At 36.9% G+C, this 26,218-nt stretch overlaps 1 protein-coding gene across 3 annotated transcripts in view; it reads right to left on the bottom strand.

The window, feature by feature from the left end:
- The window catches only part of SPATA6 (spermatogenesis associated 6), a 43,764-nt gene that overhangs the window by 6,954 nt on the left and 10,592 nt on the right, over positions 1-26,218 (bottom strand). The window contains exons 6-13 of one of the 3 annotated variants that reach the window (XM_054073052.1): positions 22,661-22,741; positions 21,190-21,468; positions 19,462-19,549; positions 17,690-17,730; positions 15,755-15,930; positions 13,819-13,861; positions 11,368-11,399; positions 7,237-7,323 (exon numbers count right to left, since the gene is read on the bottom strand). In XM_054073052.1, the coding sequence (XP_053929027.1) occupies positions 11,373-11,399; positions 13,819-13,861; positions 15,755-15,930; positions 17,690-17,730; positions 19,462-19,549; positions 21,190-21,468; positions 22,661-22,741 (735 nt within the window). In that variant the 3' untranslated portion in view covers positions 7,237-7,323; positions 11,368-11,372. Of the gene's footprint in view, positions 1-3,396; positions 3,486-7,223; positions 7,324-11,367; positions 11,400-13,818; positions 13,862-15,754; positions 15,931-17,689; positions 17,731-19,461; positions 19,550-21,189; positions 21,469-22,660; positions 22,742-26,218 lie in introns of those variants that run through there. The other 2 variants (XM_054073051.1, XM_054073053.1) reach the window with 2 other exon arrangements.

Genomic DNA, 26,218 nt, shown 5'->3' with positions numbered 1-26,218 from the left:
TATTTCTAAGAAATGGGAGCCCCACGTTATTCATTCACACAAATTCTCCCCCACTTATCTGAGTGTACTTGATAATGCCTCCCAAATAGAAAGAGAATTAATTTTCAAAGAGCATGCAGTAATTTTGCTGTATTTTCATAGGCGGTGTGACTAGGCACTAAGCCTATGCAAGAGCAGCACAATAGGATTTTTGTGTCCTTTGAAGGTCAAAATGTAACCACAAGCAGTTATTTCAATATGAAGACAATCTATCAGAGGTATATTAAATTACTGTGGTTGCAGCTGTAAAGTGCTCTATCGGAAGCATCTTGGATTAAGTATTCTACCAAATACATTATGATATAGTGGCAATCGAGTGTTCCTTCCCCACCCCATCTTCTGTGTCACTGTTTTAATACTAAACACAAATACAGTCTCATATTTCAGTTTCTTTGAGAAATTATCTCCTAGAGCTATGAAGTGAAATTTATTCTCTGAAAATCATCACGGAACACTGACAACTCTGAAGTATGTATATCTAAACTTCCTGACTATTTACCCTTACTTGAAAATTCAAAACAAAAGCTTGTGTCATACAATGAAATCAGCCATTTTACTGTAATGAAGCACGATACAAGCAGCTCAAAAATCACAAGCAAAAAATTACCACTGAGGTGACATTTTTCATCTCTGCTCAGAGATTTAGGCACTTGAGACACTTAAAAATTAGGACTGAGTATCTGCAGCCTTTCATGAATGTTTCATTCTGGGAAGTGAAACTGGAAATGAGGCTTACAGTGTCTATCTTCACATACGAAATGGATTACACTTCACAGGGAAACGTTAAATATTCTTAGAGATATATATATATATATATATCACTTACTAATCTACTACAGTCAAATCAGTACTTAAAAACCTTGTTCTCAAGTTACTATCAGTAAACATCTGTGACAAAATTGAAGAAAATTTATGTGAAAGAATTCACAAATATGCTTATAGCTAGCTGCAACAAAACACAAATTTTTCACTTTAAGAAAGGAAAATGGTGAGGAGAGGACAATGTGCGATCTGTTTTCTAAATTCACATTTCTCAGCTTCCACTGTCACATGGAAAAGAAAAGAAGGAATAGCTTTTTTAATTTCTTATGTTCCAATATTATGGTGCTGCCAATCTATACCACATAAAACAAGAACAACAAGATTTTTATGTGGCTTCAGAATTAAAAAGGAGGAAGGCCACTTTCACACCTTTTCATAGAAGTTCCAACATTTAAAATTAGTCAACAGCATGAAGAAAATGTAAACCCGTTTATCATCCTGAAGCGTGAGAAGTACGCTTGACAGTTTGGACACAAAGAGACCAACCTACCAAACAGTAAAATCAATAGAAAAGTTACACAGGCCTGTGTTAAAGGTAGACAAGTCAATACCCCGGGGACCCTTCAACAACTGAAGTTTTACCTCCTCCTTTCTGCAGTTCGTGTTACCTTACTTCTGATGGAGAAGTCTCAGGCCAACAAATAAACACAGCACTAGGAGCAGCACTTGCAACTAAAACTAATAGCTCTGACACTCTTTTCCTCGGAATCCACTTTCTGCAGTCAGCCTTGCCTTTCCTTCTACTAAAAGCTAAATCTACATTGAGACACTCAAAATCCAACTACTTTAACTTCATTAAAGGAAAGACTCAAAAACCAACAGCAACTTTCACAAACTCCTTATTCTGGTACTGACAAAGACGTTTGAATAAAGACCCTTTTTTTTTGGTGAGAGGGGTAAGGAGATTGGGGGACAAGGGTAGGGTGGAATGTGTGTGTGTTTATGTACTTCCAGTAGCCAGTCCTTGCACGTGAGATGCTTAGCACTGGTGAGGACAATGATACAGCCAAGCTAGGGCAGAGTCCCTCTCCTGTCTCAGCTGGAAACCAGCTGACAACCTGAGCTAAGCAATCTGGGAATTACACTCACAAATCATATTAACAGCAGGATTTCTGCACGCAACTCCCGGCTCTGAAATACCTGTCATATGCTTTTGTTCCCTCATACATCTCCTTTAAGAGTCCCAGAAGTTCTTTTCTGAGTGAATCATATACTAAATATTTCACAAAACACAGACCTTTTCCTCACTCCCAGTGGTTTTCAATCATCTACTTTATTGCCAACATTTGGTGGACAGTACCATGTCCTTCTCTGAACTCTGTCTCTGTCCTTGCATTCTGTTTACGAGCACTGTGGCAAACACACCGCAATCAGACTGTCCTTCAGTCCTTTTACGTCTCGCCCTTCAGTGAATGGGACTAGTGCTGCTGGCCTCTAAATCCAAGGAGCAGTCCTTTCCCAACTTGAGTGCCACATTTCATAACCCATCACTTCTCGATTCTACAGTATTAGCATTTGTTTCTTCTTTTTTTTCACGGTCTGCAGTTTCAGCATCAACCTCAAAGTCCCAAAGCTCCCTCAAAACAAAAACTTGCACTTTCTCTCTCACAAACACATCCTACACAATTTAATTGCAGCAGCTGTCAGGACAAAGGATAAAGGAGCAAAACGGCTGCACGCAGAATACAGGAATGAGTGGAGGTATAGAAATACTAACAAACATGAGTAGCAATCTCACATACATGAGAAATTCTAAGACTAAATAGATCACAAATCATGGGCATTTTTTAAAAAAAGCACATGTCAAGACCTCTCAAATTTAGCACCATAGCACTGGACTCTGTTTATATGAAGAAAACCAGAAAAGCCATAAACCCCCCAAAATATTTTACATTACTTAATATCCTTCCTCCGAAAAGTACCCCAAATGTTATACAAAATACTGCCTTCAAACTTTGAATGAAAACCTAGTCATATATGTGAGGAGCACACAGAATAATTTCAAGATCTCAGGTTTTCAAGAAGTCTTCTGAAACACGGCATGCTGAATCACTAAACCATTGTATACATACTTGCTGTGTTTTTTTAAGATGCTTCTTTTTTTTCCAAATATGTTTTGAAAAAAAGAAAAACAAACAACAAAACAGCCCCAAACCATATGGTTGAGCAAACTTCAATTTATTTTTGCATTTGTAGTTTTAAGAAAAAACAAACAATTGGTTATTTTTGAATTGAAATTTGCTCTCTGTTTGATGAAATTCAAAAACTCCTCCCCAATGAATATTTTTTATGACATTGTCCAGTTCCAAAATCAGTGCTTTGTGAAAACTAAAGTGCCAAACTGCTTGAAAGGCATAACGTTAGCAAATTATTTTGCTTTTAGGTGAAAAAGCTTGGTAGGACTAACTCCTACAGAAGGCTTTTCCCAGTCTAATATATTAGACAGCTCAAAATACAAAGATTAATTTTTAGCTAAATTTAAAGGGTGATAATATGAGTATGACTGTTCTGTCTTGGTCAGCGAAAACTCCTTACCTGCTCTGCAGTTCACTCCTGGATGAGGGCGGTTTATGTGAAGACTCTCTTGTCTCAGTCAAGTCTCCTTTTAATGTGTTACTGTCATCCTAAAAAAAACAGAAATCAAATTCTCATTACGTTGGCTTCTGATTACAATGATCTAATTTCAAAAATACTTTCTTTTCATTTAGTAGAAGACTATTAAAGTGCTTACTTTTCTTGGGGGAGAAAGGGACAAAGTGGAATGAGCCAAATGTCATTTATGAACAATTTTAATTAAGTTCAGTACAGCTCAGCTAATAATTTTCAGGTAATAAACTGGAAAGAATTTCTAGACAGTGTAGATCTAAAGAACTATGCAGACAGTACAAACTTCAATAATCTCCAACAAACACATTGGTCAAATGCTAGGAAACCTACTGCTTACTACCTTACTTTTGTTTCTTGCAGAAGAAGGGAAAAAGAACCCAAACCCTATTATTTATGATCTTTTATAATGAGTTATCATTATCCATTTAATGCATTTTACCAGACAGAGGCATTATACACATCTGTATGCTTCGATTCCGCATACAGGGCTGAGAACATGCTTACCCAACTTTTAAAAATATCTATGATAGACTTAATGACCTTCAGTGCTATTTAGGAGTTGCTAGAAAGCAGTCTTACTTTCCAAATGCTACCTAGATGTTAATTAAACCATATTTGCCCTCTTAGGTAACTAAGAAACAAAACACCTCATGCGAAGGCAGCCAGTTGCTCGCCTGAGACAATATGGTAGAAATTCCACCACAACCACGTTCACTCTACTCTGAAGAGCAAAGACACTATTTAAGAGGCGATATTAAGTGACGATTTTAGCAGAAACCAATTGCTGTAAGGATTGGTAAACAAAATCATCTTTCATGCTACAGGAGAAATAACTGGGAAAAAAGACTGCAGTAAAAATTATGCTTGCTGGTAACACAAAACTGGTAGAAACAATAAATTTAGTGGTAGAAGGCAATAAGGTGCAGAGCAAGCTGAACGGCAGGCATATGGATGAAGAAAAACCTAACAAAATTTATTGTGGTGAAATACAAGGTAATAAGTGTGTTTGTAAACAAGAAAACTCTCTTCCTTCAGCAGTCACAGACTACTAAGCACTGAAGAGGAAATGGGGTACAGTAGTAAATAAAACTCTGCAGCATTTGCCAAAGGCAAATTATGTTCTGGAAAGCAAAGAAAGATGGAAACATTACGATACTGTCAGAACGTCACAGCAGAAAGCTACAACGGACACCCTAAGGAATGTGCAGCAGAGCTCCAGTCATGCTATTTTTATAGAACATTGTAGAAACAAAATTTTGGAAAATAGAGCTGAATGCTTCTGGGAATGGTTACTTAGCATTAAGCTCTTCAGAATGAAACACAGGAAGGGATACTTTTTAAGCATTCAAAGTTTGGAAGAGGATCCAGACTGGAGTCAAGATCTGCTCTCTACATGGCCAGCGCACTTGCTTTGCTATTCTCTCGCTTTCAAGATGACCTGTTCGCCTCATCCATCCACTGCAAAACAATGCAGCCCAGATTTTGGGTCATCTGGGGAAGCACAACCAACCCTGGTGTACTTTACAGCACTCAATGCAAGTAAACCTGAGTTTTCTTTTGAAACAGGTCAGCATAAAAAGCTGCTTTTAGCACAGCTTTCACAAGTCACCTGTACACAATTACCAAACACTCCAAGACTTCTCTGCAACATTTCCCCATTCCTTTTGTCAGCAGAAGAAAATGGACTGAGAAAACTGGACCTTTTCCAGCACTCTGCTCTGACTGGGTTGGTAATTAATGACTCAAAAATCCTACCCAACACCCTGATACCTGGATTTTTTTTAGAGCAGAAGAGGTAACTGGAAAGCATCACCTCTGATTACTAATCACTGTGAGTATTCAGTAAGCGTTTGATACTAGAAGTGACAAGGTGTACTAACAGAAAGCCAACAGAAAGCACCATGCTTCAAGAGCCTAACACTATGCTTGCAAATTCATGTGCATTTGTGCAAAATTGTGGTAACAAGTGAATTCTAGCACATATGTAAGTCATTCTAGAGTAGAATGTTTTAAATTATAAAAGTAAAGTAAGTAAATAGAAAGAAACTGATCAAATTCTCCTTTACCCACTATTATACTTAATAGTCTTTATGACTGTATGGAGAGACCATGTAACCAGCTATCCAGCTCTCCCCACAAACCAGTAATTCTTTTATAATAAAGTCATGGTCTACTGTTCAAGGAAAGTAGACTTTCATTATATGTAGGTGCTGGGCCATCATGAAATCCAATTTGTTACCTTAAGTTCATTGAAACATCAGAGAAGCATTTGACATGATTTGTACCTATACCGGAGTGGCTAAAGCATAGAAAAATGTGATGGACATCTTCTATTTGAGAGGCAGCAGCTTGCAAGACCTTAACGTTCATATATAAACTCAGAGAGGTACAGAATGAACAGTCGTAGAATTGTTGAGAAAATGTTTTTCTGAGTTTAAGACAAAAAGCACAATAACTAAGCTAAAAGTGAAGGTTGAACAGAAATGAGAATATAATCAGATTAAGAGAACTTACAGGCAACACAAGGAGCTGGCCAGGTTGGTTAAATTTGAGGAAGTAAATGGGTCAAGCAGCAGTGGATCGAGGCAAACACCTTCACCCAGCCCTCTGCTATGGGTTTACTGCAGTTAGTGGAGTCGCCGTACCCCAGACAGCACAGCTCGTATGCCAGCACACTCATGTTATGCCTGCCATTTCTGTGCTGATGCATGAGGTGGGAAGACCAAGACTCTCACACTCTTTATTACAATTCCCACTGATACAGGAAACTACATCAGAGGGGAAAGGTGGACAGCTGGGTACAGTAGTAACTTAGAATTGCAGCAACATTCAAAAGCAGATTTCTGTCAACACTCCTTTTTCGAGGAGGAGAAGCTGAAGCAAAGACGTCTTTCTCCACTTTGAAAGACTCATGTCTCTTCTAACCGATCAATAACATTTACAGGTTAGATTGACAAAAGTAATAATCATATCAGAAGTCCTTATCTTAATCTTACCTACTCTCATCCTTACATTGTTTTACCTTAGCTTTCTTTTACCTCGCCACATACTCAAGACCCTAAATTCTTTGCATATGGACAAACTTGTTCAGTTTGCACAATGCTTTTTAATCAGAGGTTCACATTAAAGACCATGTACTTCGTAGAAATTCAGTTTTGAGGTGCATGTGTGCTTTGGGTTTGAACAAAACATGGGACAGACTATTCACTTTGGCCAGTGAGATTCTGTGCCACAACCAGGTTTCTCAAAATTGCAAAAGCAAAAATTATTACCTGACTAAAACCACAATTCAGAATTCCATCATGCTCAAGGACAAAATATTCTGATTGCAGGAATAATCCTGTTCATTGAAGGTGAGGTAATGAAGGGAAAAAAGCATGTATCTGAAGAAAAATATTAGCTCTACAAATGGCTGGACAAAAGAAGCTGCTGATGTACAGCCGCACAACACGTTAAGCCTTGATGTTCTACAACACATTCTTTGCTTAAATTGAAAGCAGGAAACCAGATATAAAGAAAAAATGTAATTGTCCTCATTACCCTGTGAGAGGGTTACCTATATCAGCTGTCCATAAGAGCTACACTTAAGGGGGCTACTGAAGTCAATGTGAAACAGTTCAGCTTATTTACGGAATCCATGCTTTGACAATCAAGGCTGCTTCAAAGGACAACATTATAATAAATCCACGATTGTAGGCACAGTTCACTTATTCAGCCAACTAGGAGAAAAGGATTTAATTTGCAGTCAAACTTACAAATATGAGGTGCTGTCTAGCACTGTGTGTCCTCAAAATATTTCTCACTCTTTTATGGATCTCATCTCCATTTGCCGATGAAGGCCACACAGAGCTAAATCTGCAAGACAAAGAAGAAAAAAAAAAAAAAGAAGAAATATTTCCTTGTTGAAAAGTTCAAACATACTTTTGACTCAGATTTGTTTGGCTGTTTTTTTCTAATTACGAAGCATGCATTAGTTCTCTTATTTGGAACATACATAATGTTTACATTTGATACTTTTTCTCCTCTAGGGTACACGTGCAGAAAAATTTCAAAGCAGAGCATAAATGGTATGCATCCACAATACCAACAGAAGATGCAAAACATAGAAAATGTTGATCATTTTGTAATTTGAGTAATATTTCCACAATGTTTTTATTGTTCCTACAGAACAGAAAAAGCTATAGAGTTATTCTATTCCTAGTGATCAGGTTTCATTTTTTCCTTTTTAAAGGAAATTCTTTTCACTGGAATAAATCAACAGGAAGAAAACCCCAATGCCTGCAAATTGGAAAGCCCATGGAGTCAAAACCCCTGCAAATTCACAATCTCCATTTCACAGGCTGAAACTGCATTTTAGGTTGCTTTTTTTAACATTAAAACCAAAGTAGCTTGCTTGATATGGGTGGCTTTAAAACCAACAGCTACTTCTGGATTTTACCCTTTTATGTTTCGCAGCACAGTTTTTTCTCCAATTTATTAAAATAAAAAACCCCCTCATCCTTCTCAGCAAGGCCAGAAGCTGCTAGAAATTTGATATCAATAGTTGTTCTCAGACTGTTAATGGAGGCAACTAAGATTTTAAGAATAGGATTACTTAAACACCAACCTCCATGTGTTAGTACAGTCAAAGAAGTATTATTTAAACAAAAGAAAGAGATCATCACGAGGAAAGAATTATCGGGGAAAGGTATGAAATGTTTACTTACACAATTCATCACAATGGATAGAAACAAGGCATCAAATCAAGACTGGACATCTTCATTTCACTGTTTCCTAACCTTTGAGAAACTGGCTATACACAAAAAGGAAACAAAACCTGATGATATGGTATCATGCTAATATGAATATGGGTCACCAGACCAGCTGTGAACTGGTGAGCCATCCTGCTGCAGTTTGAGCTACAGCCAACAGCAGTACTGGGCTGCCATACTCGGGGAGGATTAGGAGCACAAGACACAGTGACATGCTTTGATAGTTGCCTTCACAAATTTGATGCAGCATAACTCTGAACCCTGAAATTCTAAGCTAGTCTCTGTATGGGTTTGCGGGACTGGAACTGGAAGCCTTTCTGCCCTCTTCAATTTATCACATTCCCTGTCTTATCCAGTCTATCACTCCAAAAACCCAAATCTCATCATGCCTGGCTTAGTCTACCTTCAACAAACTTGAAGAAATTTCAATACAGCTAAAGAACGGTACAGCTCCTTCCAAAAGAACAAACAAAGGTCACGTAAAAAGCTTCAGTCCAAACCCAGTAACTTGGCAATGTTATAATAAATGGAAGCAGGATTCTGAAAATCGGAAGCACCAGGCTGCCCTGAAGGATACAGGCAGGGCAGGGAGCTCCTTGCAATCATTCCTTCTGTTACCAGAGAGAGACAAAAATATAAAGTGATCAGTTCTCTGCTGTTGAGTAACTTTCTTCTATTTTCTTGTATCTAATCATTTTGTTTGGACTCACTTATTATTCCCTACCTTTCAGAAATATCTCTCTCTGTTCTAAATAGCCCCAATCTTTTCACAGCGTTTTTATGAGGTTCCTTAAATAAAATTGTCTATTTCTGAATGCTTCTGATTTTCTTCAAGAAAGGGTGCTGAGAAATAACACAATATTGGAAGGATGAATCATATGATCTATATGGGGATACATTTTCCATATTTCTAATGACATATAACACTATTTATGTTTGGATCACTACAGGCAAGAATTTTCACAAAGCTGGCTATAACATTTGTATTAGCATCCTGAATGTTTACAATTAATTTCAAACCCAACGGCATGTATGGCAAACCTATATTGTCCAATTCCTTTGCAGGCTGGAATCTAATTATCTGCTGCACTAAAAGATCTCACATAACTTTCTCTAAAAGAAAGTAAAACGGTTTGTGAATTTTGTTAGGGGAGGAAAGCACTACCTTTAAAGAAATAAAACTCTAAGTCCCTTAAGCAGGCATGAACACTCATTTCCCTAACGTAGTCAAACACAGTTTGATGTACTGCATTACAATGCGTGTGCTCTATCACTAGCAGTGTTTTGAGAAAACCCTTTTATTTATTTACTTATTTTAAGAAGAAAGGTAAAGGAAGAGGGCTGGAGTGGTACTACCATCTTCCACGATGATCTTCCAGCTTCCCATTAGCATTTACAAACATTTACTAATGTTAAAGAACCTCTGAAATGCATGTTTAAAAATCTGCATCCTAGATGCAGTGAGAGTGAGTCATTTCCCATCTGACAAATAAAAGATAGACCCATGAAATCATGACATTTTCTCTTCTTTATACGGCAGCTGCTGTTCTTCCAACATCCAGGTTGCTGGCACTGAGAAGAGATGTTGAAATACACTGCCTTTGGGAAATATATTTTATGATGTTCCTATGTAAGATTTCAGATCATTGTTATTAATTTTAAATTTACAAATATCCTTGGAGATAAACGTATTTACTTTTGGAAAAAAAGAAAACCTGGCTTGCTATTGTATTCATTTAGAAAATACATAGCTGTGTCTGCAAGAAGAGGAAGAAGATTTAAGTACTTAATTCAAGAACTATTAAGATTCCTTTCTTCAGGTGATTTTATTGATCAGTCCACTAGTGTGCGCTGTGGTATAAGAAATGTTAGCCACTCACACATACCCCTTACTTAATCCACAGCAATAAAAAAAGAACAACAAAAAAGGAAAAAAAAAATCAAAACCTTAAGTGTGATTAAAAAGCTTCTTTTTAATTATTTTTTTCTAGTACTGCTATTGCCTAGTTTTAGGAATAACTATAGAGTCTAATCCACATTTAAAGTCATACTGTTAATATTACATCAAAACCTCAAACTAAAATAAAATCACGTCTGAAATGCAACAACCATAATCTGAAGTGGAACCTTTTTTATGATACCCTAACTCTCCTATTGCAAATATTTTATAAAACTGACTTTAGAGCACAGCTTCTTAAAGTATAAATAAAGGGATTCTATTTGCCCAAAATCACCAATAATGAGTTTTTAAAATGACTAGCCACTTATTTATGTGATTAAGGTGTCGCTATCATATTGCAGTGTTGAAAGGAAAGTAATTTCATTTCAATGACTATTTGTCCTGATAAATGAAATAAACTTCTACAGCTGTATTCTTTGTCATACTTTCAATTTTCCCTGGGACTTGCAAACATTCTGCAGTTACATCAGTTTAAATTGTTTATTGATTCCAATAGATTGTATAAACACTTTGAAAATATAGCTCAGTGACCTAGAAAAAGCCAGATCAATCAGAGAACTTCTCAAGATTAATTTCAAAGATGTTGTGTCGAGTACGATCAAGGAAACAGAACCATTTTCCCTTGTAATGTGACTAAAGGCATTTATTTTCTTTTATGAGATAAGGATTTTTTTTAAGGTCATACAGACAACATCTACCTTGATGAAAAATAAAGCAGCCAAGCAGACAGTCTAGATCTTGTGCTAAAGATTAAAGTTAGTTTCATGTATAATTTCATCCATTAGGATGAAATACACCATTAGGAATACAAACAAAATATATCCACCCATGTACTCAAGTCGAATAGCAGCTTGCAAACTTGAGAGCTGAAATAAATAGAAAGTTTCAAATGTCAGACAATCTAATCATCCACTTGCACACAGCAAAAATGTTAATATCACATTTCTGCAGGAGATACTAATACATTTCATATAAGTAGAATTAATGTGAAAGCCTAGTGCAGAATATTTGCAATGCCTATCGTGACCCCTTCCCCCAACCATCACACCTCCTGGCCCTGTGAACAACTTGGTGCCTGTGGCCTCCGTGCAGAATTCATCAGCTTCAAAGACACAGACTTCATGCTGAGCAAAACCACAAACAAGGACAAACTATCAGAGGACAGAAATCAATGAAGTACTGTAGTACCAGATTCACAACTGGAGAGAATGCTTCTGTAACTGGGGAGAAGAGAGAGAAAGAACTCTTAAAGCTATGTATAATCTGAAAAAACACAATCTACAAGAACTTACACATGGAACAAGAAAGATTCTCAATAAAACCAAATATATTTAATTCTGAAATAGAAAAAAAATAGGCATTTATGCAGCATTCACAGTAAGTGAAGCTGTTTTTTTCTCATTTAAGAGGACATGAAGTGGTAATTCAGGACGACGAACCTGGTTCTCAGTGTATACTGGTCTGTACAACAGAAAGACTGGGCTACACTCCAGTGTTTTACTGGTCTACTTAGTAAAGGATGCAATTTTGTTTTGCTTTTTCTTAAAATGACTGATAGATATGAACCTTAGTGTAGATGCAGCTATATCACTGCAAAAGCGTTTTACATACTACACTGGTACATACCACTTCCTGAATTGTAATGAAAACACACCAACCTACAAATACTGTAAGAATGTAAGAATTTAAGTGTAAGAAATATGCTGCTTTCCACAATGCCAGGATACTGCTATGAAACAGAAACAATTACACGCAGACAAAGCCTTAAATCAAAGCACTGCACCCTGTATATTTGGAAGGAGAAGGTGACAGCTTACCTGTGTACCCATTTGTTCTCCCTCCTCAGTAAGAATTTTTGAAAAAGTAAAGATTTCTTATCCTTTCTAAATAGTTTCTCTTACTGCCAAATGTCCTGTTTACAGTGAGGCCCTGAAGTACTAGAGCTACATTCAGTGCTGCGTTTTTAAATCAGTACATGCTTTTTTTCCCCTCCCACGCTTCATACCCACTCCTTAAAACTGGGGCAAGATACATCCTAATGTAAAAAGTTAAACCCAAGGGACAGACAGTTGCTGAGATTTCAGGGAAGGCCCAATAATGTAACTGTCACCCAGCAGTTGTCCCAGAAAGGCTTGAGTCATTCTGGTACTAAAGCATTAGTATATCATAGATGGGCTGCTCCTCATTATCGCCTTCGGAAGCTTCTCCACCACCTTCTATCTTCTCTGAATTTATTCATTTATATACAAAACAGCTTTGACAGCAATCAATTTCAAATTTCCCTACCGCTGCTGCAAAGTCAACCAATGAAGATGACAAATAGTACAGATGTTGGTCAAAAATATAAAACAAGGCTTAGGTACTGCTCAGTTTTGCAGAATATAGTATGAAATAACTAATCTTCAAGTGCTGATTTTCAGAGGTTAACTTAAAGAATGCAAAATAAGGACATTTCCCCACGAGGTGAGATTGATAAACCCAAAAGATTCAAGAACAATCTCACTACCAAACTAAACTCAAAATAATCTGAAAGAATAACTTTTAAATCGCTAAACATAGATAGGAAACCTAGTAGCAGTCTCTCCCTAGAGCAAGCTTTTTCCTCTCAGAAGTCTGCTGAATTTTCCAGTGTTCCACTTTGTAGTAGAAAGTTTTCAGAACTTAAACACAGTCTCACAGAAGTAAACCCTGTCTTAGGATGCATACTACTCTCTAAAATATTTGAGTAACAACCTGTGGTCTGGAGTTTCCTATGCAACAAAACTAGTACCCAAGATCTTGGGGTGCCATTTCAACATGACTTCATCAAAGCTTTATCACAGCTTCTGATAACTGGAATTTGCAAGGACTTCATGTAGGATCTAAGTCTTTCACTAGTATTTATCTATTAGAATCATTACAGCTATCATTAGTGAAAGCTAACTTCATGTGGGTATTTCCCTAGTGCTTAGAAAAAGATAACATAAAAAGATGGTAGTAAAACAATAGAGGAATATTACAGAAGAGTATCTGACCCATACACCAACAAATGCTTTCCTTAGATGACCTAAATAATGAAAAATGTAAAATAAAGTATGAAAAATAAATACTCAGAACATTGCTGCCTTGTTCTGCAGTAAATCTATTTACAGTTCTGCTTCTGGCTCAGACCCAGTGGAAAAAGGGAGAGGATTGATTTGTAGTCTCTCTAGCAGGCTCACAAAAAGGGACTGGAAACTGCTAGAAAGGATACAAAAGGGCTCAGAGGACCTTATGCAAGACCCCAATTTCTGTAACACTGAAAAGTATTGCAGTGGCATAACAACTATTCAGCAGTGCTCTGCTCTCAAGAAGGCAGACATTCACTTCACTCTACTTTTTTTTTTTTTTTAAAAAGGGAAAAAAGGAACTAAAGGTCAAGGTGGGGAGTCAAGTTCCATATTGACTGTGGGTTGACCAGCATAAAAAAAAATAACCTGGATATGCTAAGCTCTTTGTCTTTGTAATTCAAAATAAAATTGAGGAAATAAACACCAAATACTGTGAGATAAGGCTCTCTATCCTTGCAAATACACTAACACTGGTGTACTTTCAGCAGTACTGATTTTCTCTGCATTTCTATGACCTGAAGAGTGTTTGCATGCATTTCCAAACACTGACCTCTGATCGATGTTTGTCATTCCAACTCTCAGTACACAGCCAGCTAAAGCCATTGGTATCCCAGCAGCATGAAATAGAGATAAATTTTTTTAGACTATGTCCTTTACCTTCTCTTTTTTTTTTTCTGATGACATTAGTAAATGCCTACATCTTTAACAGAAAGAGATGTTACATCTCTAAACAGTAGAAAATACTTGTTCTAACAGGAAAAAAAAAGCTAATTTCACAAACCTCTTCTGGAGAGGGGTTCATAAAGAGAAAAAACAAGAACATTCAGACATTTTCAAGATTAACTGGCAGATGACTAAATTACTATGCATGTAACAGCAGCTCAAAACATACAAGACTTTCCTGCTATCAATATAAAGGGCCCTGTCAGCTTTAGAAATAACGCATTTTAAAATTTACAGCCTCCCCCCAAAGGAGTCCAGCTGAAAAAAAGGATAAAAAAGTCACCATATCTTTTCCCCAGACATGGGTAACTCATGTCACATTATTGCAACACAAATGATGTCAGGAGAGAGTGGGGAGGTAGACAAGGCGACAAAGAAACCTCCTCCAAACCCCAGATACATCCTAATCTCTGTGTAACAGTTCTGAAGAAGTACTATTACACAGAACAACAAACAAGCAGGTTTTCAAGCAGAGGAAGATGTTAAAACACCAACTTGATCTTCGTAAGTATTAAAAATTCAATCCCCACCTGTCATTTTTCTTTCAAAGAAAAAAAACTGGGATAACTTTTCTATCTTCAAAAAAAAGCACTGGGCTGTGTATAGGCTATGAAAGGCACGCACAAACATTGACTAACAGAAGTACCAATGACAACAAGGATTAAACAACCTGAAATGAGTGTGAACTAGCCACCAAAGTACATCTCCAGGCAGGATCTCAGTAAACACTTCAGCATTTAGGACAGGACATCAGTTGAATCCTCAGCTTCTCACAATTATTTTATTTATTAGCTTATTCAATCCCAGCTTTGTATATAGGTTTTCTGCTCCTGGAAAGCCATCTAGTAACTTACTAAACTCAATGTACAGTAGAAGCATCGCACACCATGCACGTGTTGTCCTCAGCAGGAGGTAGGGAATTGAATGACTAGAGGACTTCAGCATGTAAAAAAAAAATCTATCACTTTTTGACATTTCTTTCATCTCACCCTCATGAGACACTGAAGCTGTGAGGCTTGCCCAAAATATTAACCCAAGGACTAAAATGTACTGAACTAAGGAATATTAGAAACTGTCTCCACTCCAAGTCCATTGGGGTCAGTGGAGACTACTAAGAAAACTAATTTAAATATAGCAATTAATACACACATACACAATTGATGCAGAGGCACACACTTCAACTCAAATAGAAAAAAATCTGAGGATGACTTATAAAGCAGAAAGATTAGAAAATACAGTGACTAAATCAGAGCTAGCCCAAGGATGTTAGGTACACTAGTCACGCATCTGACTACAGCATAGCCACAAGTATGTGCTTACAAACACTAGACTGAAAAAGTCAGAAGGAAAAAAGGTTTTCAAGTACCTCCCATAAATACTACTTGACATGTATCTATATTTACATTCCAAGGATTCTAATCCACCCTGAAACAGTGACATTTTATTTATTTCAGTACACTTTGTTGTAGAGGGACATTGACAGCCTGAAGTCTGGGGCTTCCTTGTTTCAGAGAAGGTTAGCAACAGCTATTTCTAAGATCCTTTCCACTGCCGTGTTATTAGGATTGTATTTATTAAGCAGAGAAGTGATGGCAAACACAGCACCTAAGGAAAAGCCAAACAACAACATAGTTGCTGGGGAAGACTTTTCAATCTCATCAGCCTGCACACCTCCAAACGCGCAAACTACAGTCATGCAACTACCGTTATCTTCTGCTTATGTTAATGATTCCAGAATTTCACAAACAAAACCAAGTCATTACCTTTCCCTGAGAGAAGATCGGTTAAGCACAGAACTTGGAGAATGCTTCGGAAATGCTGGAGGTGTTAAATGCTCTAGTGGATCAGCAGAATGCGACTGTCTGTTGGATGGGTCTAAGATCATATCTTCACAGCATACATGAGAACTGTCAAAGCCTTTTCCATGAGTAGATTTTGCCTGTAAAAGAATTGACCAAACCTTCCTAAAATATATTATAAATATGAAGAACACAAAATAAATATAAAAAACATAAAATGAGGTTTTCATGTTTTTATTTTTCAAACCAGAAGGTTAAAGCTTGCACAATGTATGCAGGAATATGCCTGCTTAGGAAAGAACAAAGACCCTCATTTCATAGAAAGAGCCCTGATTTAAATTAAATCAATGAATGTCAGAGGACTCCGTTGGCATCCAACACCCCATCTCATGGCAAAGCCTAGTGTAACAGGCCTTTTAGCACGTTTTCTGACTTCACACTTTAAAGACCTACACCTCCCGGGAATCTCACAGATTGAGAATGATGCCTGAGAGTCTAAACACCACGACCCTCAGACCTCTCCTCAGACTGGGAACTCTTGTTCTTTGACCTCATTTTTTTCATGACTCGCTGTTCCTCAAGGGAAAACTCAGGCCCATCTATTCATCCTCTACTCACTTCTCACTAAATTGCTCCTCATTTAAGTTGCTCCTTTCATAGTTCCTCTTAAGCTGAAACATACCACTAAAATGTCTCCCTTGGTTACCCTGCTTTACCTGGAATGGGGACTTTTACAGAAGCTGTTACCTACAGCTGAAAGAAAAAAATCCACAACAAACCTAGGCCAACAATAATCAGGTTATATTAATTAGCTCTTTCCAAGCTGCAGGTTTTTTTCCTCAGCTTTGGGAAACAGCTCCTCTTAAACAAAGCTATATTGTATTTCTGGCAAGAGAAAGATACATTCTCTTCAGCTCTGACTGTGTAAGAATCACAAGTAATTAGAGGCACCAAGAACATGATGAATTAACCTGTAGCTCAGCTCTCTGAATTCTCCAAACAACAACTGCTTCTAAAATCTACTTTCGCATTGGGGAGGATCATATGCCCTTAAAAAAGCCATCATTAAAAACAAAAACAAACCTACCCCCCAGTGACATATTTAGTAGAAATTCTCTATTTTCTTTACAGTTTTTCATTTACAGCCATGGAACAATCCAGAAGTGGCACAATATGGTATACATATGGTATACAAGACTGCAATTCTTGGTAACAAAAATTGAGAATCAGACAAAAGTGTGCTTAATATATATCAAGGTTTATCCTTTTAATTCCCCTTCCTTCCTCCTCCCTGTCACCGTGAGTTTTCCCAGCCATTAGGAAATCTAAGATGGCATATATAATTAAATACCTAAAACCACATTTTCTACAGTATTTCAGCAACACAGGCAACAACAATTACATTGGGGTGGAAAGAATAAAAAAAAAACATCAAAACCCAAAGGAACCCTGACATCAATCTTCAGAACCACTTAGCATACAAAGCAGCTAAAATCTGAAAAGGCAAGGATGTGAAAAGTAACGGAACAGTGGCTTCTAGTTGTACCAGTGCCATGTCTGCATTCAATTCCAGAATGATGCGTGCCCTCAGAAGGGCCAGGAAGGTAAATGCTGACTGCCTTTAAAGGCTCTTTTACAGTCATCACAGGCCTTAATGCCAAGGAGAAGCAAGTTCTGAACCTACAGGCATGAGTAACTTATAGAGCGTTAAGTTTCACACATGTATTTGTAAATAATCTGTCATCAGGCCAAAACTATTAGATAAGATTTAATATGTCCCTTTTCCTGCTTTTGATATTACAGGAGATGAAGGCTCAGAAACACTGAAACAGGACAATCCTCCTCACTCGGGGCTTCCCAAACAATCCAGCTGTAACAATAGCACTTCAAAGTACTCACTTTGGCTTTCTTGGGTCTGTAGCTTCCGAGAAGAGAAGGATCTAGAGAAAGAAAAAAGGTGTATCCTTGAAGGAATTCAAAAGAAAATTGGAATGTCCTAAATTTTATGAAATCTTTAACAAAATAGCTTATCTCTCCTCCCAAGCAATACTAAAGCAATATTCTTCTTCTTTTTATTATTATTATTGTTATTATTATTATGAAATTCTGAGCAGTCTCCTCAGAATATTTCAGAAAATAACTTTCTTTAGCTGAAAACATTTAATGGAATACAATGTTTATGATGATGAATCAGCGTATGCATCTCTTCTGCATAGACAGAAATCATACATTTCTTAAGGTATTACTTGCCTAAATCAATATAAAATCAGGCTCTACCATTCCCAAAAATTCTCATGTACGTTATGCTACCTTACTAGTCCTCTCTGAACAAGCTTCTCAATGACCATTTCTCCCTCGTTCTCTCACTTCTTTATTCCTTCCCTCACCACTGACCTACAAATATGAGTATGAAGCTCATGGAAACATATGTTGGGAAACTATATAAGGTCCATATAGGCAGGATATTTCACCAGTGTCAATAAACACCTCATGTCTGAGGGACTGACATTATATTATGTCTGGCTTCTTGATCGGTTATATCAGGCTGTACTGAATAACTCTCATGCTGTGACCGAGGCCCAAGGAGGTGCTTCTATGTTGTACAGCAATGTAAAGACACCCTTCTACCAGCTAACTTCATGAAAGCAAAAAAAAGGACTAAACTCTACTGTCAGCATTAAGATTTCTAATCCTAGGAATCTGATTTTTTCAGAAGTTTTAGTTAAGGTTCAAGACACCAGCAGGTGTCTAGTCTATCCTCTAGATATTAACAGCGAGGTAGATTTTGATCTCCTAACCACTGGCCAGAAACCACCACTTCATTTCCTAAGTATGCAATGGTATCAGATGATAACAGGTCTGTTACATTATCCTGTTACTAAAGATTGGTATGACTGCAAAGGGAACGTGAAACCTTTAAAATCCTGCACCCAGTGCCACTACAAAGAACAAACGTAAAATAACAGGTTCATAATGATTTGCTATGTAACAATTTATAATTAGTGAGGAGGCGCAATGAGGCACAGTACACACAACAAACAGATACTGATGAGACTCACTAAAGTCCTCATATTGCCAGACACCTGCAAGAAAAGCAAGTTTTAGGGCATTTCCTTATATTTCTGTTCCCTCAATTTCTAATAATTCTCACTGGTATTGATGAATGCCACAGCAGATATTGGAGCATATTCTGGGTGCTCATTAATAATGGTAAGCCACTGATCTACTCCTCACAAATACTGCTAAAATAAACATTACTCATTTTTGAAGCAACAGAGCCCTTGAACTTCAAAATGATCACTACTCCAAGCCTGATCAACACACCCACAGAATGTGGTGCAGATTTGCTCCACTATCCAACTCATCAGAGCAAGAGAACTGAAACAGAGCACCTGCCTGGGCTTCAGTGTTTTTCACTCCTACCTTAATATCATTTAGAACTCTGTTCCAAGTTTCAGGAGGTAAAGAAGTAATCAAAACTACCTTTTGCAGCAGCAGCTTATATGGTATTCTTCCTATTCCCAGGAAGAAAGAACAGATCTTTCCCCATTATCGACTGACTTTTTTTAATAAATAAAAACCAAAACAACCCCTCCAAAACAAAATAACCTTACTAAACTACTGCAGAAAACAAAAGTATTGATGAGATACAAATAGTAGAAAATACTGACCATTGTCTACCTTGGTCCAGGCTTCCGTAGTACTCTTCTGTGTGGGACACCAGGTTTGGAGTTTGATAATAGGACTTGGTTGTTCAACCTGAAGCAAAAATACTGTTAAAATTGTCAATGCCAGATGTATCAATTTAGATTTTTTTTCAGACATCCAGTAATTTCTGAAATATTTTTATTCTTACTTAAATACTGTTTAAAACTACTTTCACAACAATGTTCATGTTATATGCACTATTAACATAACTGTGTACACATTAACAAACAAAAATAGTGCTGGAAGGGTCTAGAAAACTCTGAATATCATACTGTTCAAAGAAAAAAAAAACACAGATAGTTTCTCCTTCACCTATAACGTTTGCAGTTATTTTTAAATGGCATCTCATATTTATTCCAAACAGTTCAGATCTCACCAAGAGAGATCTGAATCTCTTCCTAATTAAAAAAGTTACATTTAACATAATCTAATTTTAATCTTCATGAAAGACAAAATCTCTAGGCCAAGAGAGTCCTCAGCAGTAAAGGTGCTCTGAAAGGAGCATTCTCAATCTAGAAAGGCCACAACAGTCAGGGAATGGTACGTTAAGTGATAAGCTTTTTTCTTTTTTGTATAAACATAACCAAGCAATCAAAATCAATAACCAGTGTTTAAAGATGCTATAATTAAACTGTGAACTTCACCTATAGATCAAAACACAGAATAATTGATTAAAAGGAGTTAAAAGAAAAATATCTGAGAGAGAGAGAGAGAGGAATAAACAGTAGGCTGATGAATGATTAATGGCTTATTAAGGCTAATCTGAATTTCTAAAACGTACCTATACATAGAATAAAACTTGGAAAAGAACTTTTAAACTTGACAGGATATTATTAATTACTTTGTATATAAACTAGAAAAAAATTACATAAAGCAAGAAGCAAACTAATTAAACAGTAAATTATCTTGATGGCTGTGAAAAGTGTCCACAACTGTAGACAAATCATAATGTCATAGCACAGAATCAGAACAATTCCAGTTCTGCCCATACACATTCAAAATGATATTCTAAAAATAAAGGACTGTTGCAATCATAACAAAAAGTAAGAGGTGGGAGGAGAGGGAAAAGAATATGATCCCGCAAGAGTCTGGGAAATCTGGTCCCTTTGTATTAAAGCCCTTAAATAGAGTTTGTTTAAAGAAGTACCTAATTTTAGAACACTTTTTCACATACAGTTAGCAAAAAGTCCTTATGCAGGTGCTAAAGTCAGGCTGGTTATGAACTGTAAGTCAAAGTGTTATAGATGCAGTTCTGCGCAAAGGAAATATTTCAAAGATCATGGGATAACAACATAAAAAAAGTTGAAAGAGAGTAAGTGTAAGCGTTCATAATGTGACTAGACACTCTCTTTAAAGTCTTATCTGGAATTTTTAATAGTAATATCAATTACTTCCAAGCTGAATTTATACACCTATTATCCTGTCTAGTGCGTTGGAAGAAAAGAAATGGGGCCTTAGAGAGTTTAACCAAGATATTCATGAAAGAATTTGATCTTTGTCTGTTACTAACACAGATAAAAGAAATTTTATTTTAGATAATTTTACGTTTCAATCACTATGTGACAGATTGTTAAGGTGAGAGAAATTATTCATCTAAACTAAGAGCTGAATGAAATTTTGGAGCAGCATTTAGCGAAAGAACAATATTTGATCTCAGCTTAAACTGGAAGCACTTATGAGAGAATACAAACCCGTCTAACTACAAACGGAGGTTTATTGGTTTCTCTTCTGAATTCATAAGGACCAAGGTTTAAATGGGCCAGTCGTTGCCTGGCATCTTCTGATAGTTCACACATTCGTCTTTTTGTGTATGGAGATGGAGAACGTGATTTAGAAGCTATTGTAGGCTGCTCGTAGTTCTTTGTTGCTAAGCTGTGCCTACTTTTCTCAGATGAATAAGTATTTTTCTTTGGTAACTTTGTTTGCAATTTTCCATTCGGTGTTGAGTGATGTACCCAATTCAAATCACCCTAAAGTGAAAAAGAGAAATTATCTGGTTTTACCGCATGCAGAATAAAGATCACTGAAAATAATGCAATCAGGAGACTAATAATTGTAAGAGAAGTGCCATGTCAGCTCAAGTTCCCTCACAAAACTACAATCAAACAGCAATTTAAAAACCAACAACGTATTAACCATTTTCTCTGAAACCAAGAAGGGGTTAAAACACACATTACTACATCTTAGATGTTAAGTGTCTCATACTTACCCAATTAGCTTTCCCACAGTTAGTGTACAGAGACTGTAAAAAATTAAACTGAGTTTTGTCACAACTTAACGTAACACAAACTTTACATGAATAGGACATACACAGATTTGAAGCATTTTTTCATTGTTTAAATTTTTTTAACCATTTAAAATTCTCATCCTTTTAAAATAAAATACATAAATTAAAACAGAAGCCTGTTTAATAGTTTAAATGACATCCATTTAGAGTTGCCCAAAGCCTCACAAGAAGTGCAAATATATTCCCGGATATTTATATTTTCTTGCATCATGGTGAATTTATAACTGTTTAAAGAAATAGTAATCAAGAAGCTATAAAAAAAAAATCATTCCCTCCTCTCCAAACACTTAAAGATCATCTTCTAAAGATCCTCTCAAATCATGTGAATAGTTTTGCAAAAGAAGAGGCAAAGCAGCTCTTTATTGGTAAAACTGGCACTTGACATCTGAAATATGGATTTGGTAGCTAAAATTTATAAAAGGCTGCCCAGGAAAGTGGAATCATCATCCCTGGAGGTATTTAAAAGTATAGCTGGGGCACTTAGGGACGTGGTTTAGTGGTGGACTTGGCAGTGTTAGGTTTACGGTTGGACTCAATGATCTTAAGGGCCTTTGCCAACCTAAACAATTCTATGATTGTGTGATTTCCATCTACAAATTTACCAGGGATTGACACTTCAGTCGATCATAGAACATAGCAGCTTTTAATTGTTTCAGATTCAAGGAACTCTCGGTGTTTACTGTCATGCACTAAACCCACTCTTTACTTATACTTTATTAAATTTTTAATCAAGTTGTCAAGCACCCATGACAACTGCTTTAACCAAAACAAAAGAACGAGAAAAGTTCGAAGTGAGCAGCATATGCAAAAATTGGAAGCAAGGCTATCAATATTAAATCTAGAAATTAAATTGCAAACAATTAAATTACGCTAACCTGTATGTGACTCCTTCCTGAGCTTAACAGACTTTCTGCAATAAGGGAGCTCGTAGAAAATCTCAATTTTGGTGCAATTCCCTAGAAGAGAGACAATAATTGAACATCAAGCTCCAATTCAAGATAAAGGGTATCAAAGAAGTAAATGTCACCTAATGTAACAAACCATTCCTAATTTTCAGCCATTTCCTTTGTTAATTTCAGCCTTTAATAAAGATAATTAGAAAAGACAGAACAGCAATGGTAAATGTCAAGATGCTAACATTTGCATTTCTGACAATTCAATTACAGATGATTATATTGCTTCTGTACAACAATTAAGGTCTGACTTTTATTTCAATACATATCTTTGTCAAAAGCACTTTTAAGGATTTTTCATGCCATGCTATATAGTATCAATAAAAATTCCAGTCATGCTCTAGAAGTTTCATTAGTGCCAACTTCAGAAACTTATTTATAAAGCCTCAATTGTGCAACCTTTTTTCTTGTAAAAATATTTTGAAAATCAGTCAATTACAATGCCACTAACTATTAATTTGTACCAGAATGATTTAGAATCCTCTTTATTCTGTAACCACTAGAGCCAAGTCTGATTTCTGTGGATTGCTTCCCATGTTCTATAACCATGTTCTGCTTCCTCTCAATCCTCTCTTACACATGTGGTTGGCAAGAGGCAGCCCTAGTCTCAGTTTGGAGTCAGTGGGGTCCTCCTGGTCAACCAGCACACATGTAGTAATGGCCAGTAGGTCCTTCCGTCTTTACATGGCTATCAGTTCCTGTTCAACTCATTCTTTTACTTCAGCCATGTCTAGAAACATCATGTTTAACAACCCTACTTCCTATACTTTAGATAGAAACAGCCAACATATAAAATATTTACAGTGTAAATGGCACAGACCATGATGCACAATCTTTATTTCCCAAAACTGCAATATTAAAAGACATAAGAGAACTAAAGCTCGTATATTCTATAACGGGAATCAGCTATGTGCATCTTACACAGCTCTGGAGAAGCAAAGAGAATCAATCCTTACAATTTTCTACCCTCTCTTCTTTCACACGGACAAAGTTTGCTGCACATCCAGAGGCATCTGTGTGCATGGGCTTTTGTGCACATGAACACACAAAATCACTGAGAAATGAAAAGTTGCTGGTGTGTTTTTGACTCTGCCCCACATTCTTAAGAATTAGCAGGAACTTCATGAGTGAAATCTACTGCTGAACCAAACCATTCTCTACCACCTGCCTAAACAAACTGATTTCCCATAAGGGAGTATGATCTAGCCTCAGGCTAGATTATGGAAATGAAATGACAAAAATGCCAAGAAAACTCAGTCATAGCAATTAACAGAGTCCAGGATTCAATCAAGTCAATTTATGGCATATAAAAAGAGATTTTAAAGCTGACCATCCTTAATCAATTCATTTTTATTACTAATGGATTGTCAAGTGCTATCAACAATTTAAAAAAGAGACATCAGGATAACTAAGCCTTCTATAAAAAGCAACAGCAGTTCACCTACCGCTTTTACAGCGACTGAGAATGATTACAGAACAGTTAAATGCTTATAGCTAAAAAAAAAAAAAAATCACATAAACCCGTATTTTTTTCAGATAAATGGTTTGTAGAGAGGGAGTATGGGATGGCAGTCACATACACAGGCATGGATATGTCAAAATTAACTTACAGGCTAAAAGCAAATCGGAGGAGTTTTTCTGCTACCTGCAGTTCTCAAACTAGGGATTGATGAAGGATATTCAATCTACTATTATGTAAAAACTGCTGTACAGCCCCAAACACACCTGCAAATGAAAATCCAGCCAGAAAGCTTTTGGGATCTATTCCTCTGCTTCCAGCTTAGAAGTGTCTACAGCCCTGAACAGGCTTTTCATTCTTTCTGTACCAGTCCTTAAACAGATGTGATATGGACATATTAATTTCACCACAGAGAAAATGTAAAGGTGGCTTGTATTTGTAAGAACTCGAGTTGGAAAACAAGACTAATATGTGCTTTTTGACTGTAAGGAGCACGAAGACAAGTCTGTAGCTTAAAAAAGTATATATGAATCTAATAAGAAGTCTTGCATTGGTATGCTAATGGAAGAGAGTATAACTAAAAAGAAACTTAACGTGGCAAATACTGCATGAGGTTGGGGAATGCAGATAAGAACATCTGTAATAAGTCACCACCAGTCAGGGCTTAAACACATTCTGAAAGGCAAGAGTTGCAGAGAAATACAGAAGAGCCAGAAAGGCTCAGCTGGGCAACACTGGACCAGGAGAGATAACTGGAGGCACGTCTTGTATGCGTATTGTGTTTGTAAGCCTCATAAGACATTTAGCCAGAGACATTATCAGCCAAGTGCCAGATTTCTGGAAGAGTTCTGATCCTCTCAACGTGGGATTCCTTCCAACTGGCAGATTAACAGTGTTAATCAGACACTGCTTGTCATTGCCTATCTGAACTCCACAACCGTAACGCTGCTGTTGCTACCTTTATTTTTCTAATAAAAGACAAATTTATTGGGAATCAAAGCGCCACTGAAGCACAGATGTCAGTCAAAAATACTCAACATCTCAGCTAGCTACAAATAACTTTTCACGTTGGAAGAACATGGCTTGACCAGCACCAAAATAATGTGAGCGTTCTCACGACCTTGTTTAACACTTTCCCTTTTGCTTAGCATACACATTCAGGACTTGCTGCTGACAAGAGCTAGGAGACAATTGCCAGTAAAGCTCAGGAAACGCTAGAAGATGGAGGCATTTGAGACTGCATTTCTACTGGAAGTAAAAATCCTCACAGCCATCCCATTTGTCACACGAGAGGAACCACAAGTTCTTATGGGGAGCATCCCCTCAATTCCATCAAGCACAGCTTTTTTATCATTCCTCACTATGCCAAAACCCTTTCATAAACTTGTTCTTTTGACAATGGAGACAGAATGGAGCAACAGATGCTTCTGCAGTCCTCGTTCCAGGGCAAAGAAGAATTTCATTTATACAGTTCCCAAGGACACGGAAATATATTTCTATCTTACATCAGTCAACTTCTTAAAGCTACTACAGTGTCATCATTCAGCTACACATCAAACTGACTTTGATCACCTCTTCCCACAGCTCACAAATTATGGCACCTTCTCTTTATTGGAAAATACATAATTTTTGTATTAAAGAACTCAGTCCAACAGAAAAAAAAACCCACACTCAAACTTCTCTACTGTATCTGGTTCTAAAAAGGTTCATTATATTGCAATTACAAAAAAATCTGAAACCATTTTGCTAATACCACCTCATTTATTAGTCTCTCACTATCTACTGTTTCTCAATACTAGAAATGTACCTATTCCGTAAGTAGTATGAAGGCAAAAGAGTCCCACCTCCTCTCCTGGGCCACCACTAACACGATTACGATAAGCCATATCAAAGAGATGCTATGGCCCAAAAAAGGACGGCTGCTTTTGCATGGATAGTTTAAGCTGTTGCAGAGCCATGCATTATGTATCACATCATCACAGCTTTAATTCATTCAAATGTAACACAGCATTAGACACCAA

The sequence above is a fragment of the Cuculus canorus genome, chromosome 8, assembly GCF_017976375.1.
Source record: "Cuculus canorus isolate bCucCan1 chromosome 8, bCucCan1.pri, whole genome shotgun sequence".
NCBI classification, from domain to species: domain Eukaryota; kingdom Metazoa; phylum Chordata; class Aves; order Cuculiformes; family Cuculidae; genus Cuculus; species Cuculus canorus.
Note: the sequence above shows the minus strand (reverse complement) of the source record. Positions and strands in the feature narration are given on the sequence as shown.